Here is an 18,458-nt window from a genome sequence, read left to right as displayed (position 1 = left end):
AGGGGTATACAGTGAACCATAGGTTGGGACTTGCTTGTGAAGGACTTTTAAAAACTATCCTGGAGGCAGTAAGAGCCACTGGGGTTTATTATAAATTATTTATAAATGCTGGCTATGATTTATTGATTATGAACAACATGGTTAAATCTCTTTTAAGAAAATCACTTTGGGATCAATTTGTAGGATGCTGGTAGAAGGAGAGACTTGAGACAGGGACATTAATTTGGAGAATAGTGCAGTAGTCTAGGCAAGAGTGATGAAGATAAACGAAGGTCGTGACTGAATAGAGCAAAGGGGCTAGATGTCTTGAAGGTAAACAGCAAGACTAGGGAACTGATTGGATCTGTGCAGTGACAGAGGGAGGATTCCAGGATAATATTGAGATTTTGAACTTCAGAGACTGAAAGAATGGTGATTTTTGAAAGAAATAGGGAGTCTGGAAGATCAGCTGGGTTTGAGGAGAAAGTAACTTTTGAGTTGGACGGGAGACATTGACTTTGAATAGTCAAATAGGTTGTTGGTAATGCAGGTTTGAAGCTGAAGGGAGAGTCTGTCCCTGGATATATAGGTCTGTGAATATTTATCTTAGAGATGGTAGTTTAATTCATGAGTACTGGTGGGTTCACCAAAAAAGAGATGGTAGAAAGAGAACCAGAAGAAGAGTCTTGGGCAACATTCATGTCAAGTCAAGAAGCATTTATTAAGTGCCTACTATGTACCAGGCTCTGTAATAAGCTCTGAAGATAAGCAAAAGCAGTCCCTACCTTTGTGGAACTCAAAATCTAATGGAGAAGACAACATACGAAGAATTGTGTGCGAACAAGATGTATACAGCATAAATTGGAGATTATTTCATTGCAGAAGGTGGAATTTTAGTTGAGGATTTTGGGGAAGCCAGGAGTCAGAGATAAGGAGGGAGTGAATACCAGGCATGGGGGATAGCCAGTATCTTGTGTAAGGAGCAGCAAGGAGGCCAGTGTCACTGAACCAGAGTATGTGGAAGAGATTAAGGCCTAAGAAGACTAGAAAGTTAGGAAGGAATTTGAATACCAAACAGAGACTTGGGGCAAGGAGGCCATCTAGCAGGCTGCTGGAAGAGCCCAGGTGTGAGGTGAGGAGAGCCTGCACCAGCAGAGTCAGAGAAGGGAAGGGGTTGTATAAGATAAATATTTTTAAAGTAGCATGGAGAAGATTTGGTAATAGATTGGAAATGAGAGTGAGGAGTTGATGGGCATGATAAAAATGATGAACCAGTAAGAGATTTAAAACCTGATCAGGCAAGTAGGAGGAGAACTGGAAGAGAATAGTGTCATGAAAACTTAGAGAGGAGAAAGTATCCAAGAGGAGAGGGGTAGTCAACTGTGTCAGATGCAGCAGATGGATTGAGAAGGATGAGGACCGAGAAAAAACCATCTGATTTGGTAACTGAGGTGGTTGGTAACTTTGGAGAGAGCAGTTTCAGTTGAGTTAGTGTTCAGAAGCCAGATTGTAAAGGGTTGAGAAGATGCCATCTATCAGATCTCTTTGCTTTTGCCTTCCCGCCTCATTGGCAGGAGAGAAATGCCATTCTGTCATTCTCGTTCCCTTGCTGGTCTCCTGGCTTGCCTTGTCCTTTTCTGCCTTCAAGGGAAGGAAAGAAATGCAATTCTATATGGTCACCTCTACAGGTCCCCCTCTTCTTAGCTACTAAAGGTCCTAAGAGGACTACCCTGAGCCCAGACCCCTAGGGATATTGATAATCTACCTGAACTCATTCCTCAATGGTTAACAAACTCCCACTTGGTAATAACTTTCTCATCTCAATGATTTTGAACCACTGGTTGTCATCATTCAGATCCCATTCTTCCCATTGACTGATTCTTTATTCCTGTTCCTTTCAGTCCTCTCCATACTTCCCCTGCCATATCCCTTTCTTAAGTCAATCCACCCCTTCCTTTGTGCTCCTTGGAAAACAATAATAGGTAACAAACCTGGTTTCATTTTAAATCTTTTCCATTCCCACTTCTACCGTCTTCTGGAAGATAGAAAGTCTCTCACTGAGACCTGGCTCCCTTTTGATCACAGCTTTCCTGACCACCCTTTGTAGCCCTGGCTGCACATTCACTCATTCCCTCGACTTGGTGGTTGAGGTAGCAGAGTTGGAATACTCTGCTCTCCATTACCATTCCCAAGTTCTTCTTTCACCATCACTCAGTAACTTCTCCTTCTTTGAAGTTTCCTCAGTCCATGTCTATACCCAATAAAAATTCTGGTTGCTGTTGTCTTCTAACTTCCAGGGCATTTCATTCTTTCCTCAGTAAGTTCAGTGCCTGGCTCATGGTTTTTCTTTCCTAACTCATGCCTTCATATTAGAAGACTTCAACATACATATTGATACTCAGACATCACCCTAAACTACCAATTCTTCAACTTAGTCATTTTACATGACTCCCCTCCCCCCTGCCCACCTCTGCAACATATAGAGATCATCATACCCTTCATCCTAGCATCACCCACAAATGAACTACTTCCATGTTCATGAATTCTGATGTTTCTTTATGTGGTCATAGTCTATTGTCATTCTGCCTTTCCCACTGCCTGCAACCCTTAAACCCTGTTCCTTGTCCTCACCTTACCCTCCAGTTCCTCTCCTCCTCAGTTCTTTACCAGGCTGTCACCCTACACTGGCTACACTCTTCTCCCTTCCTTATGGTGACTCTTCTCTTTGATTGCCCTCTTCTCTAAGATCCCTTGGCCCCTTATCCTGTGGCAGATTTTGTCCAGCCAGTCTCAGCCTTAGATTACTCCCCTTTGCACTCAGTACTCAGGTACTGTTGAACAAAGCTGAAGAAAATCCGCGCTGAGTTGACACCAAATTTATGTTGCCTAATCTCAACCAGACCCTCATTGTGTCAAGGCAGTCCTTTTACACCTCCCTAATTGACCCACTGTGTTATTCACCACAGTGGTTTTATCCTTCTTCAAACCTTGCATAACTTCCTATCTCCCCACTGGCTCAGCTAAGAACCTTGCCTCATATTAAACTGAAAAATGGAGGCCATTTACTGAGAACTTCTCCCCTCCTCATCTCCCATCACTTAGATGCCTTCTGTGTCTATCTTCGTTACTCATTTCATATAAAGAGGTGGCCCTTCTAGAGGCCAATCCCTCTACCTGTGCAAGTGATCCCATTCCATTCTGTTTTCTTCAGTAGATTGCTTCCTCCATCACCCCACTTAACCTTTAGTCTCTCCTCATCCACTGGATGCTTCTCTGCTGTCTACAAACAGGTCTATGGCTCCACCATCCTCAAAAAAATCCTCACTTGATTCATCCATCCCCACTGGCTATGGCTTCATATATTTCCCTTTTGTGCCTTGCTCTGTGTTTGTGGTTGATGAATCATCTCTTCCCCTGGGTTATTGTTATATTCTCCTAATCCTAATTAACCTTACCCTTCCAGTCCCCGCCCCCCACAACTTTTCTCTCAACAATTAAGTCTCCGCACAATTGTTAAATTGGTATTCCTGAAACAGATCTGGCTGTTACATCATTCATATCATGCCCCAATTGACTCTTTGTTCCCATTTCCAATCCTTTGCTAAATCTTGTTGATTGTACTTTAAAAACATCTATCTTATGTATAGATTACCTTCTCCCACCTATCCCCTCAGAGATCTTCAGTGATGCCTTCTTACATCTCAGATAAAATAAAAGTTCTTCAGCCCAGCACTCGTTTCCATCTTCCTTTTTTTTTCTTTCATATGATCCCCTTTCATCACTCTTTTTCAGTCAAACTGTCGCCTTTTTTGTTTATATTCTAGCTCTTCTTTCTGTGCCTTCTCACATGTTTCCCTTAATTTCTTTACCTCCACCTTGTAGAGTCCTCAGCTTCCTTCCTTCCTTCCTTCCTTCCTTCCTTCCTTCCTTCCTTCCTTCCTCAGCTTTCTTCAGAGCACAGCTTCAGGGGCCACCTTCTGCAGGAAGCCTTTCCTGATTCTTCTCATTATTAGCCCAATCTTTTTCTTGCTCTTGATTTGTAACTACTTGTCATTGTCTGCACTTGGATGTCTCTTTTGTAGAAAGTAAGTTCTTTGACAGCAGGTACAGTTTTGTTTCTTTCTTTGTGTCCCTAGTACTAGCATTGCACCTTATATGAAGTAGATACTTAACAAAATGTTTGTTGAATTGAATTCTGGTTTGAATTGTTTGGCTCAACACTTTGATAATGATTGACCAGGAACAGAATAGAGGAATTTATTCCCTTAGCTTCTTGGGAGCTAAATACTTCTCTATACAGTAGAGCTATTAGAAAAAGAGTTTAGTGGATGTCTCTGAGCCCTCGCAGATTCAACATGGCCCAAGCAGAGCTCCCCAAACCCCCACCCCTTCTTCCCAACTTCCCAGTTATTATCAAGAGCATTACTATCTTCTCAATCACACAGGCTTGTCTACTTAGACTTCTCACACCCACATCACATATCCAAACTGTTGCTGAGGCTTGTTTCTGCCTCCACATCTCTTGTATAAACCCCCTTCTCTCCATTCCTTATCTTTTATATGCCCCTTCTCTCCATCCACATCTCTTGTATATGCCCCTTCTCTCCATCTGCATCTCTTGTATACACCCCTTTACATCTCTCGTATATGCCCTGTTTCTCCATTTACACAGCTGCCACCTTAGTGCAGGCTTTCATCCCCTCACATCTGGTATATTTCAGTAGCATTCAGGTTGGTTTCCCTGGCTCAAGTTTCTTCCCACAACAGTCTATCCTCCATTGCCAAGATAATTTTTCTCAAGGGCAGGTCTGATGAATCCCTACCTCTCTACTTAGTAAACGCCAGTTCCCTGTTTCCTCTAGGATCAAATATAAAGTCCTCTTTTTGGCTTATAAAGCCCCTCGACAACCTAACCCCCTTCCTACCTTTCCGGTCTAATTATGTTTTATTCTGTTCCACTATTTATTCCATTCCACAAACTCTGCAATCCAGCTTTATTGGCCTGTGTTATTCTATCATGACAGTCCATCTTCTATCTCAGTGTTTTTTCACTGGCTGTCCTCTATGCCCGAGTGCTTTCCATCTCTAACAATCAGCCTTCTTCTTTCCTTCAGGACCTCAGATTAGAACACATCTTCTGTAAGAGCTCTGTTTAGGGTCTCTCCACTACTAGTCCCTTCCCTCTGAGATAGCATATATTTTGTTATGTACATAGTTACTTGCATGTTGTCTGCCCCATGAGAATGTGAGCTCCTTGAGGGAAGGAATTATTTTTGCTTTTGTATCTCCAGCACTTAACACAAACACAGCAGCTGGCACATAATAGTGCTTAATAAAGTGCTTGTTCATTGATTGTGGCAGGTGAAAGATGAAATGACTGAGGAAACAAAGGTTCAAACTTCCAAGCATGTCGATTTATTAAACATTGCATACCAATTGCTGAACACATAAGGACCAGTAGCCTTCCTCAGCTTAGGGTTGGACCCTGAATACAGGGATGGGTGTGGGGAGGGGGGAAACAAGACTTTTATGCATTAAAAACAATTCATCAGAATGAAAAGGAAATAGTACAACATTAATCTGATTTCTAATTGAATGAAAGATTGGGGACTTTTTAAGTTGGGAGGGGGAGAGTGAACAGGTGCAGATCCCTGAAATCAGAAAAGGAGATGTTCCACTCTCGAAAGGGTCTGTAAACAATCGAATGAACATGGAAATAGTATCTGATTGATCAGTATGAGACCACCTTTTGGATAAGACATATGAATTGCTTTAAGATGTACAATTGTGAGAAAACTCCTTGTATCAATCTTTGGGTTCGACTGAGTTTCTGGTCAGCATAACCTAGGTCCTTCGTTAAGGGTCTCTAACCAGTGGGGAGAGGTGCTCCAGTTTCCCAGCCATTCAGGGCTAAGTTCAAACAATATGGTAAGATTTTCTGTCAATACCCACAATTGAATAAAGTTTTCTCACAAGACGAAATTCGAACTAGACCAGAATTGAATAGAAAGGGAACTGAACTAGCTCCAGAATTGAGTCACAAGATGAGTCAGTGTGATTCACTCAATTCCCACAATTAACCACTTGCTGTCCTAATTCCCAAAGCTGTCTCAGGTGACAAATAGAAGAAATTGGTCAAAAATGATCTTTGGCACTTCAGATATTGTCTGCAGGGGTAGGGAACCTGTGGCCTCGAGGCCACATGTGGCCCTCTAGGTCCTCAAGTTTGGTCCTTTGATTGAACCCAAACTTCACAGAACAAATCCCCTTAATAAAAAAGATTTGTTCTGTAAAACTTAGGACTCAGTCAAAAGGCCACATCCAAGGACCTAGAAGGCCACATGTGGCCTCAAGGCCGCAGGTTCCCCACCCTTGGCTAGCAGTTCTAGGCACCTCTTTGGCTCTTTGGTTGAAGGGTTGCAACCATTGACAGAATACCTCTGCTTCCCAAAGAGTCGGGAATTGAAACTACTGTGACTAGATAGTCCACTTACCCTTTCAGCTGGGTCAGGTTCCCATTGCCTAGGAACTTGGGGGTGGGGTGGAGTAGGGTCCTTCATTCATTCTCCTCATCTGCTTATCACTTTGTCAGAAATAACTGACTGGAGATGTTGGCAAATTGTAAATGGAAATCATGTAGCTGTTTGTCATGGGTCTATGAGCTTGGTATTGGCATCCTAGAAGAAAGTGCATCCTGTCAGTTATCTCATTTGTAATCTTTACTGGCCTTTCTTGATAATTGTTTTTGTTTCTGAAGTATGATTGCCAGATAGTGATAATATAAGACTTTAAAAATACACAGAATTTATTTTTAGGGAAAAAAAGGAAAAAATTAGCCTTTTAATCAAGCATACTCATTACGAATTTTAGAACTTCTTTGTTTAGCATTGTCATACGTAGTTTGTATCTTTGAAGCATACCAAATTTGGTATTTTTGTACTTAAGTACAAAAGTACTTAAGCACTCAAAAATGCTAGCTGTGATTGATTAAGTCTCTTTAATCTCGGTTTTAAAAGTCTGGAAATTTTAGAACCTGTACTAAAGGTTAATTTCATGCTCTATTTTAGAGCTATGTAGCTTGTGTGTCCACTTTCTTTTACTTACAACTCCCACTTAAAGTCAAGTTATTTCTTTCCTGAAATCTTGTCTTTGTTTAAAGAGTTGCCAAACATTTCTTTAATACTGTGGGCATTTTTATTCTTTTATGTTAATATTTGAGTTTCTTGGCAAAGTGTTGCATATTTAGAAAGCAGCTACACAGATTTCTTATCCTTTTTAGCTTGAACTCTCCAAGTAGGCTTGGTAAGCTGATGGAGATGACATCTCTGGGCCTTTGGAATCTGGTTGCCTAAGGATAAACTGGATTTGACTTCATTAGTGCACAAATGATAGGTTTGTGTAGAGTTATTATAACATTAATCAATTTGATGGATTAGAACTATGACAGAACTGAAGCAGCGTGTAATATTAGTGCCTATTATTCTACAAATTATGTCTTCACTTACATTCATATGCCATAAGAATCATGTTATATATTAAAAATGTTGTGCTTAAAAGAAAAAAAACTTTTTATGAAGGGCATCTTTCCATGGCCTTTCCCTTGCCCTGTTAGATTAGATAGTCAAAGTAGGGCCTTTGTATTGTGACTTGTTTATGAGGTCATAGACATTCAGAGTTGTTAGTTCCAGAATTGAATGGGATAAAGCATCTGTCATAGGAATGACTTATTACTGAACTTGATTTGGAAGTGTCTTCTCTAGGCATGTAGAAGTACTTAAGGAACCCTAAGTGACCCATCAATATATCCCTGTACACCTATGTCAGACTAGCAGATTGCTACTTGCCTAAATGTTTGGAGGTAGAAACAATTTGTAGTGAATTAGTAGTAAGGACAATTGATTTTCTATAAGCAACACTGATTGAAAAAGGGGGAAAATGGGAAATCATTTTGTATTGCTCTTCAGGGCTTGGGGGATGTTTGTGTGTTTATTCATCTTTTATACAAGTGTTATCTACCAACTCACTGTTTTAACATGCAAAAGCCACTTTTCCATTGAGTCTCAGTTTTGTTATCTGTAAAATTGGGGAGGGTAGATTAGAGGATTCTGAAGGTCCCTTTTGGCTCAAGAATTGTGGCCAAAGTCTGCAACTGGCCAGTGTCAAAATTGCATTGTGAGAATGGATGGTTAAGGACTGGAAATATTTTACTTTTCTTACTGCAGTAGAAATTTTTTCTTAACACAGATTAAGTAGCTGACTGAGGGCATAGATGCAACTTTGAGTATTAAAAGAGATAAATTCTGTGCTAATGGAGCAGCGTGTGTGTGTGACTTTTATGTGAATTTTCAATTATCTACTGTTTCAATATTTACAGCTATGCTTCCCTTATTATATAGATTATAGTATATTTTCATCTTTGCAAGATGTAAAGCATCTTTATAAAAATCCACTTTCTACCATCACTGTACATTTTGAATCAAAATAAATCATTTTATAAACTGGGTTATCCAATAGTGTATATTTTTCACACCTGACCTTCACAAATCTAGGTTTGGTTTTTCACTTTCTTATCCCACTACTGCTCACTCCAAGCATTTGTGTTTACAGCACTTTTTCGCTCTGGAGAGAGGTTCTTATCAAATTTGACTCATATTCTAAATCATCTAAACATCTTCCTAGTGTTAAATTCATAAATGTTAAATTGTATTAAATTCGTAACTTTACAAGGCATTCCAAGTTTAATTCTGAGAATAAAATCAACTTATTAATGAAGGCTGCTAGTGAAGAAAACCAAGCAGACCATAAGAAAGCCAAGGCCAAACCTGGCAAAATTGGAAGTAGGTGAAGTTTCTTTTAGGTAATTTATAACACGTTTTGCTCTGCTTCTCTTTTCTCTCTCCATCCCCAACCAAGCACCCTGGTGTTTTGCCCCATGCAGTCTTTCAGCATAGGGCCACTTTCTATCCTCTTTTGTCCCATGTAATAAATATGGTTAAGTGGTGGCTTCATTCTGTGGCAGTGGTAGGCTGTCATTAGAAAGCATAGAAATGCCAAATTTTAAAGTTGAAAGAGACCTCAGAAGCCATTTAGTCCTGCCAGAAAGGAATTCCTACCATAATATCCTTTATAAGTGGTCATTAGTACAATGACAATAGGACTAGTACCACTTTCTATATCTCCCCACCCCCCACCTCCCACCCCCAGTCCTCCCTAAATTAAGGGCCTAATATTTGTGAAATACCTTTAAATAGATTAAATTTATAATCATACACATAGACACTTATGTATGACTGTAATTTTGTTTTCTGACATTCCTTATTTACTCTCCAGGTTTAATGTCTTTACATTTGTAATATAGGGATTTACTTGCCTTTAAAGGTGACAGGAATCCCACGTATCTCTTAGTAATATGTGGGAAGCAAATTCTTCACCTTCTAGAGGTAATTTATCTCAGGCTACTATACTGTTCCTATACATAAAATGATTCTTCTGGTATGCAAATAATATTTTGCCAGTGTGATAATCCTCTCTCTTGAAGGCTTGTTGCCAAGGTATCTTGTTGCCCAGAGTTTTAAGAGAAAGTTTTTGAAGCAGTTCATTTCTGACCCAGAATTTTGAGATAGTTATTTCTGAGTTTTGAGTGCGATAAGCTATAATATATTGGAGAGATCTGGAAACCATAACTGTTATTTGATTATGGGAGAAGTAAAATATCTTATCCCAGAAAAAAGATGAAAATTTGACTAATCATAAACCAGGGTGATTTAAAGAGGTGATTCAGAGTAGGAACCCAAAAAGAGATTGAAAGAGGTAAAAACACAGATTTCACAACTACATCATCTCAATCATAATTGATCAAGCTCAACCAATCATTTATTAAGCATTTATCATTTTAAATTATTTAATAAACATTATTGAGCACCTACTAAGTTTGAAGCTATAAGTAGAAGAACTGATTTGAAAAAGAGGATTAGAGAAGTCACTCAGCAGGTCAGATAGTTTTCACTGTTTTGAAATTTACAGCTATGCTTCCCTTATTATGTATATAATTTATTTTCATTATTGGCTAAAATGTGTTGACTTGGGAGGTGTTAGTTAAGCATAACATGGATCAATTACTTTGAAGTGGAAGCTTCTATTTAACACAGAAATTACTTTCACCAGGGAACTTTTTATGGACAGTTTCTAAGACGGAAAGAGGAAACTGAAGTTTAGAGTTTTCAAATATTATTTATGCATTTGCTTCCATATGAGTACCTATGATATTATTTATTTTGCCTACTTGTTAAGTAAATGGTTATTTTTAAGATCATAAGGTGTCAGCATTGTGAATATTTGGTTATAGAAATAGAAATGCATTGGTGGGACTTACGAGCCAGAGTATTAAGTAGAGCTGAAGGAAGTGGCAATGTTTAGCCTGGAGAAGAGAAAGCTAGGGTGAAGGGATTCTATGATAATTGACTTCATATGATATTGAAAGGGCTGCCTCTTGTGGCAGATGATTAAACTTGTTTTGTTTGGTCCCAGAATAGGATTTGTAAAAGCTGAAAGAGGCAAATTTAGTCTTGCTATATGGAAAAACTTAGAGCTGTTCATGGAATGTGAGTTTCCTATCACATGAGTTCTTCAGACAAAGGCTGGATGGCTTACTTGTCCAATAATGTCCAGTTGTGTTGTTCAGGTAATTCTTGTTAAGGTGTAGCTTGGATGAAATGGCCCTAGGTTCCTTCCAAATCTGTAATTCTATACTTGGTCCCCTGCCTCTGCTAATGGTACTACTGACAAATTATTTAAATTAGTCTGTCCTTTTTATGCAATGTAGATAGTTTGTTGGTTTTCAGTCCTTGAATATCTATCTATCTGGTGGTCTTTAACTGCTGATCTAGAATGCCAAGTCAGGATTTATTGTCATGTAGGTTGTTGTTTCTGTGTTTGAATCTTTCTAGCTGAGACTCTTTGTTGTAATTGGTACAGAATTGGAAAACCTGAATTCAAAACTAACCTCTGATATAGACTGTATATAGTCTGTATGACTCCAGACAAATCACCTAACTTATTATGTCCCAGTAAATTCAAAGACAAGAAGTTAGAGAACAGTTACTGATCTGTATTGATAGAGGAAATTTCCTCAATAGAAATTCTCCATACTAATGGAATTAAAGGTCCTGCTCACTTCTCTCCCCCTCCACGCTCCCCAAATAAAAAACTCGAACTGCTCCCAGTACCTAGTGCCTTGCACATAGTAGGTGGTTAAGAAGTGTTTGTTGAGTTGCATTGAATCTAGGATAGTTTCCCAGGCAGCAACAGGAAGAAAAGAAAGAAAGTGGGCTTGCGGGCTCAAACACTTTTTGAGGCCAAACAGAAACAAGTCTAATACTTCTATCTCACAAAAGCCCTGAAAACCCTTACAGAAAACAGTTGTGTTCACCATGATTCTTCTCTTCACGTGGCTAAACATCTCTGTTTCCTTTAACTGTTCCTTATTGACTTAAAAGCTCTTTACCCTCTTGTTTGCCTTCTTTTGGATGCTTTCCAATTTATTAATCTCCCTCTTATGATACCCATAACTAAACACAGTACTTCACATATAGTCTGAGGAATGTAGCCTAAGTAGTAGCTTTTTTGGTTACTATATGTTGATTCATATTAATCTTTCAGTTTACTAAAAACCCTAGGTCTTTTTCAGACAAACTGTTGCCTTTCAGTTCCTACCCTTTCCTTGACCTTATGGAGTTGATTCATTGAACCTAAGTAAAAGACTTTTCATTTATCTTTGTTGAATTTCACCTTATTGGTTTCAACCCAATGGTCTAGTCTGTCAAGATCTTTTTTTTCCCTCCAATTTCTATTGATAGTTTTTGGTTTTGTATCGCTTATATTTCTCAGCATATCCCAGACAGACATCCATCTCTTAAAGTAAACAGTAAAAAAAAGGGAGAATAAAAAGTTTAATAAAGCTAACTAACACATCAGCCAAGTCTGCCATTATATAGTCTTTTATACCCATTGTCTCTCATATCTCTTCGTTGGAGCTCAGCTTTGTCCTCATAATTTCATAACATTCAGCTTATTCAGCTTCAGTTCCTTGTTGTTGTTTTTAACTCTGTATAGTTATAGTCATTGTGTAGCGTTTTCCCAATTCTTCTTGCTTTAGTTTGTATCTATTCATGTAAATCTTCCCATGTTTCTCTGTATTTATCATTTTCATAATTTTTTACAGTACAGTAACATTGCACTACATGCATGTGGCATAGTTGATCCATTCCTCACTTGATGGACATTTACTTTGTTTTTAGTTCTTTGCCTGTAAAGATCTTTTTTTTTTTTAAAATCTTGTTGTCTACTATGTTAGTTATTCTCAGTTTTGTGTCCTCTGTAGATTTGATGAAAATACTTTCTAGCCCATTATCCACATCATTGATAAATGTGGTGAATAGCACAGAATCAAGCACAAATCCCGGAGATCCATGAATCCACTGGAGGTTTCTTAAAGTTGACCTTGAATAATTAAAAACTCTGATTCAAGTCTGAACATTTAGGCAGTTTCAAATTCATCTGATTGTACTGTCATCTTGCCCTTGTTTCTCCATCTTTTCCAAAGAGTCACATGAAATACTTTCTTAAATACTTTGTTGAAATCTAGGTAAAACTATTTTCAGATTTTCCTTGGGTCTACTAGTTAAGGAATCCTGTCAAAAAAAGGAAATAAAGTTATTAGTATGGCAGGAACTGTTCTTGAGGAAACCATGCTGGCTCTTTGTAATGATCATTTCTTTTCTAGATCATTTTCACTGTCTCTCTAATGGGCAGTTGCAGGGTATTTATAAATTTCAAACTCACTGGCATATAGTTTTGTCTCTTGGTTTGTCCCTGGTTGGAAGTTTTGGTAGACTGCTACTGGAACGAGCCCCTTTTTAGCACCTTCTGGGAGACTGCGGATTCAGTGACTAAACTGCCAGACTGACTCTTTTGGTCTGGGATTCTTGCCCTTGTTATTCCACTGCAGGCTTCAGCTTGGGCTTGAGTCTAAAACTGAGGCCCTACTCTGCACCTGGAATCAGAGCCACATGGCTGCTGTTTGCTTCTGACTTTGTTCTCTGCTCAGTATACAGCTAGAGTCTGTGATTGCTGTTGCACCTCTCCTACACCCCTAGGTACAGGTCCCCTCCTCAGTCTGCCCTGTGTCTGTCACCTGGAGCTGGGTAGGGAACAACAGAGCTGCCAGATGGCCCACTTTCTGATACTGTGTGCTGATTCAGGGGTTCACTGGGATGCTTCTTTCCCTGATGGCCAGTCTTAGCTCTCTGTGTCTCATGCTTCTCTTGCAGCAGCATGCTTCTGACCAGACCTCGTCCCTAAAGTCTGCTGATTTCTCTGTTTCCCCAAGCCAATCTGGACTAGAAAAATGACTCGCTGTGTGACTTTTTTTTTTTTAATTTCCTGATCAGAATTTGGTGTATTAGGTTTTCTGAATCTTTGTGGAGAAGAAAAAGGGGATCTTGGCCGTGAGTTTTCCTGCTACTCTGTCCTCTTGACTCTGCCTCTGCTTTCTCTCCATTGTCAGTTATTGTCTGTCACCCCAACCAGTGGTCCTGTCTCTTGGTTGATGCTTGCCTTTCTCCTACTGTAATTCTAAAATCCCTGTTTGCCATCAGCCTCAGCTCATTCTGAGATTTAGCACATCTGACACTACTTTTACAGAACTGTATTATTCCTTTATATTCATCATCTGTTACTTGCCCTCCATCTTCTTTACAAAACCTCTATAAAATCCAAGTTGCATGGTGAGTTCCTTGTGCATCCACATTAGTCTCTTCAGAAAACTCCAGTTTTTCTTTTTCATTGGCATTGTTTCCCTTTGTGTCTTCAGATTTCACTCCTGGGAATTTTCCATTCTTCCTGGGTTGTCTTTCTATGTTGACCTTTAGTCCATGAAATCCTACTTAGCTTCCTCTGAATCCTTTACAGTTTGTTTTCACAAAATCTACAATACTCACTAAACTGTACCCAACTTTTGTCTAGGAAATTTTGTCTCTGACACTTTGAAAGTAGTGGCTGCTTTCTCCCAGGGTTCCTCCATTTCTGGCCCAGCAATGAATTCCTTCCTGTAAGTAAGAATCAGTTCTAGAATAAAACTTAAAAAAATTTTTTTTAATCTAACAATCATCAACAAACTTTAATATTTAAATATATGAAAAAAACAAAGGATTGCATATAAAACTGAACTGCTAGAGATTCTTTTAAAAAAAGTTTAACAACAAAAAATTTCCTGTTAGTATATTCTCCTAAACTTTTTTTGTTTTCTTCTTGTATTAAAAAATTATTGATTTTCTTGAACAAATTTTTCCTTTTTCATTTTTTCTATCTTTTGGAGGATTTGAAGACAAATGAAATAATACTAATGAAGGACGAGGACATTTGTTTTCATGAATGTTTGAGATGCATTTTTTGAATGAAAACTTTTGTAATGAAATATCCATGCAGGTATATAATGATTGTTGTCATTGGACTGACCTTGTCATTCTTCTGTTCACAGACCTTCAGTGGCCTTCTGTCTTCTATGGAACAAAATTCAAATTCTTTAGCCTAGAATTTAAAGCCCTTCAGCATTTTCTTTTCAGCTTTATCTCCCATGACTCTTCTTCACCAGCTCAATCTTTCAGTTAAAATGGACTGTTAGCTGTTCCCTGAAGTTTACTGCCTTTGTGAAGCCATCCCCCAAGCCATCCCCCAGCCCTGGCCTTCAGGGCTAAGGTCAGAGGCCTCCAACTTAGCAAAATTGGTCTACTGGTTATTAGCTCTCTCTTCTCAGTTTACCTTGTGTATTCTTTCAGTGCCATTATACTTATTTTTTTGATGATAAAAGATTTCATTTATATAAAGCATTTTACTACAAATAGAGTATTTTAATACATATTATCTTATTGAGATCAGCTTGGTGGGATTCATAGGACAGCCCTGGAATTATAACTATCTGGATTCAGGTTCTGCCTCTGACTCCTGTTAAATATGTGACTCTGTGCAAATCACCACTTAAACGTTTAGTGTCCCATGCAACTGTCTGAGACTTGAGCTTGTACAAGGTAGTGAACTACATTGGTAAAAGGAATTTCCTCACTGGCAGCTCCTTGTACCAATGAAATCACAGGTCCAGATTTGTAAAAACAACAACAAGGCAAAAATACAACCCTGTGAAGTAACCAGCATGCATTTGACAAATAACAAGACTGAGTTTCAGCAGAGTTAAATGACTTGTGCTTGGTCACACAGCTGGAATTTTTATGGAGCTGGGATTCTGACTCAAAGCCCAGGACCATAGACCTAAACCAAAGCTAAGCTTTAAGTAATGTTCCCAAAGGCCTCGTTGGTGGTAAAGTGCTTTTATAAATGTAATCCAAAAATTACTCTGTCCCTTGATACCTGTAGCCACTGCTGAGCACTGCATCCTCTCCCTCTTTACTAAGGGACATGTGTTCTGTACCCACACAGGTGCATCCTGGGTTCAGTCCAGGGGTTGCTTGGCCTGATAAGAGAAGTGAGGCTCTTTTTTCCACTCTTTGGTTTTTTTATACCCCATCATCACCCCCCAACTCTGGGGCCTTTGGGAAAATTAAATTTGGGCTTATGTCTAATGTCTCCCCCAAAAAGGGAAATAGAAAGGTAATAATGTACAATAGGAATCCGGTATAAGTCATCTGTTTATTTCCTCTATGCAAGAGAAGTGCTAAACACTCAGGTTCTCTCATAGGCACCCAGTTGACAGAGACTTAAAACAGAAACAGTATCTGTTCCCAGGAGATTTAAACTTCAGAATATGAATCTATCTGTGGGACTGCTAAATAGGCATTTTATATGCCTAGCACAATCAACAACCACCACTTCAGTGCCACACCATCCAAATAACATGCTCCAGGTCCATGTCTTCTGCCAAGTCAGGCTTTCAGTGGCTATACTATCTGATGCAGATGCTCCCCTTGCCACCAGGCAGCTTCAGTGAGGGAGGGACTGAGGACTTCTGATCGCTCATACTCACAAGATTGCCTCTCACAGTGGACACATCTGTTTCAGCCGTCATGTTTGGACAGCACTAATCAAGAAAGAAAGAAAGCAGAAGCAGGTATGCAGGAGTCCTAAGATCAGGCTCAGCCTTGCATAAGACTACATATGTGCATTAGCTGTCGTGTGCTCCCAGTTTGTCATTTCTCCTATCTTTGAAGGGGAAGGCCCCTGTTCTTTCTCCTCCCACCTTGAATAATTTTGACGCAGTCCTCAGACAAGGACATGTTGTATGTCTCTCCCACAAGATAAAAATTGCTTGAGAATGGAGCTTTTATTTTTTTTTGGAGGGACTCTATCACCTGGCATCTGCCTTGTACAGAATAGATGATTAATGTGTATTAGTTGAATTGAATCAATCAGCAAGCATTTATTAAGCACCTCCTGTGTTCTAGGCAAAATGTGGAACACTAGGGCCATAAAGACATAAGTTGAAATAAGCCTATGTCTTCAGAGAACATTCTGATAGGTTTCAGCACATACGTAAAATAGGTGTATAGAAGAAACACACAAAGCAGGCACAGAATAACCATGGAGGGAAGGCACAAGCAGCTGGGTAGGTGGGATGAGGGGAGGACCAAGACAGGCTTTCTGGAGCAGGTGGCACTTGAGTTGAGGATTGAGGAAGTCCAGGAATTCTGAGATGTTGGAGATGAGGTGGGAGAGCATCTCAGGTGTGGAGATTGGCCAGGGCAAAGGCATGTTTTTTTTTGGAGGTGGGGTAGGGTCTGAACCTGTTGATTTCACTAGTACAGGAAATTCTCAGTGAAAAAATTCCTTCTAAAGCAGGTGGGCACTTGCTCTTCAATTCAGTCTTAGAGAGTGACAGGGAGCACTGAGGGAGAAGCAAAGTGACTGCCCGAGGTCACAGGGATCACAGAGCCAGCACAGGACAGATACTGGACTGAAGCTCCTGAGCTCCTGAAGAACTGAAGCCAGATCTCTGTCCATACCACCATGCTGCTTCTCCTACTTATGTGCATAGGTTATTAGCCCAAATAGTGTACTTATTATCTAAATGTGACCCAAAATATATTTATAGTAACTGTTCTTTTACTTCAGTGCTTTTATGAATGACTCCTATGGACATAATATTTCCCAAGACAAATCAATCAGAATTGAATAACCAAAATCAGAATTTGGTGATATGTTGTCAAGACTAGTACACGAATAATAAGGAATTGCTCGTTAATATTTATTTGAAGTATTATAGCCTTAGAAAATGGTCATTTAACATCTCTTTTGCTAATAGTGGTTGTTTTCGCTATAGTTGTTATAATTAAAAATGAGAATTTTAAAAAATCTGTTAGTGTCTTATCAGCAACATCAACAAATAATTTATAATATTATCTGCTTCACTGCATCATCATGTGGATGTGCCCAGTTTTCTGGATTCAGTTTGATTTTAATGCTGTTATAATTTGGCTACAGCAAGTTATCAGAAAAGAGATTAAAGGTATAAGGCTAAGGTTAAATTCAGGCTTAAAAGTATATTTTACTGTGTTTTACTTTGTGATTACATGTTGCTTCTTCATACTGCTCTGCTTGTCTTAGCTTGTTTTCGTGAGCTGGGAGGGCAATGGAATGTTCTGGAATATTTTAAAAGGTCTCTTCTTTATTTCATTATAATACTGGCTAGGGACAATGGGGAAAAATATGTAACGTGATAAGATGCATTTGTACCTCTCATGTGGATCTGATTATGTTTGAAAGGAGTAACAGTGGTTTTATGAGTATGATAGTATTTATGTAGACCTTATAAAATTTTACATTAATTTTTGAGGATAAGATAAAACCTTTCTTTTCCTGCATTCATCCCATCTTACATTCTTATGCATCCTACCTTATCACCTGGAATGCAATGTGTAATGAAAGTCTGCCATATTTAAAGTAACCTTGACAACTGCCTGTAACTCTTATAGGCAAATACCCGTTTGTTAATTTGGTTTGGGATCTATTTTTCCCCTGTGTGTGTAATTCCAACTTTTTTCTTCTACAGCTACAGAACCTTGGCCTGAAGATGCTACACTTTATCAGCAGCTGAAAGGTGGGTGTGTTATTTCTGCAATTTGTAATGAATTCCTGTTAAAATACGTTTAAAAGAAACCTCATTCAGTATGATTAACAGCAAAGAGAAACAGAACATTAAGAGAGGGACTCCCTTCTATATGTCCTAAGAGTAACTTTTAGCTCAACTTGCATTTGCCAATATAAACCAAGTATTCATGGCCTATAAGGTCCTTGGTTTATTATTGACTCATTATATTGGCTGCTGTAGGCAGTGTAAAATGATGTGGTTGCAGGCACCGTTGGCAGATTTACTGCACCAATAGCTGAGGCAGCAGATTTTTGAAGTCTTGTGGTAAAGTGGGCTCTCAGTAAAAAGGAACTGTTAAAATGTATAGGCTAGGATGGTTCAGGCT

At 39.1% G+C, this 18,458-nt stretch overlaps 1 protein-coding gene across 1 annotated transcript in view; it reads left to right on the top strand.

Moving 5' to 3' along the window:
* MTX2 (metaxin 2) overlaps nucleotides 1–18,458 on the top strand; it is a 90,454-nt gene that overhangs the window by 21,067 nt on the left and 50,929 nt on the right. Inside the window, exon 2 of the mRNA XM_027866065.1 lies at nucleotides 18,035–18,082. Within this exon, the coding sequence (XP_027721866.1) occupies nucleotides 18,035–18,082 (48 nt within the window). The remainder of the gene's footprint in view (nucleotides 1–18,034; nucleotides 18,083–18,458) is intronic.

This window comes from Vombatus ursinus, unplaced genomic scaffold, assembly GCF_900497805.2.
Source record: "Vombatus ursinus unplaced genomic scaffold, bare-nosed wombat genome assembly UNPS02014779.1, whole genome shotgun sequence".
Taxonomy (NCBI): Eukaryota; Metazoa; Chordata; class Mammalia; order Diprotodontia; family Vombatidae; genus Vombatus; species Vombatus ursinus.
The sequence above is the reverse complement of the archived record's forward strand: the minus strand, read 5'-3'. Positions and strand labels throughout refer to the sequence as shown.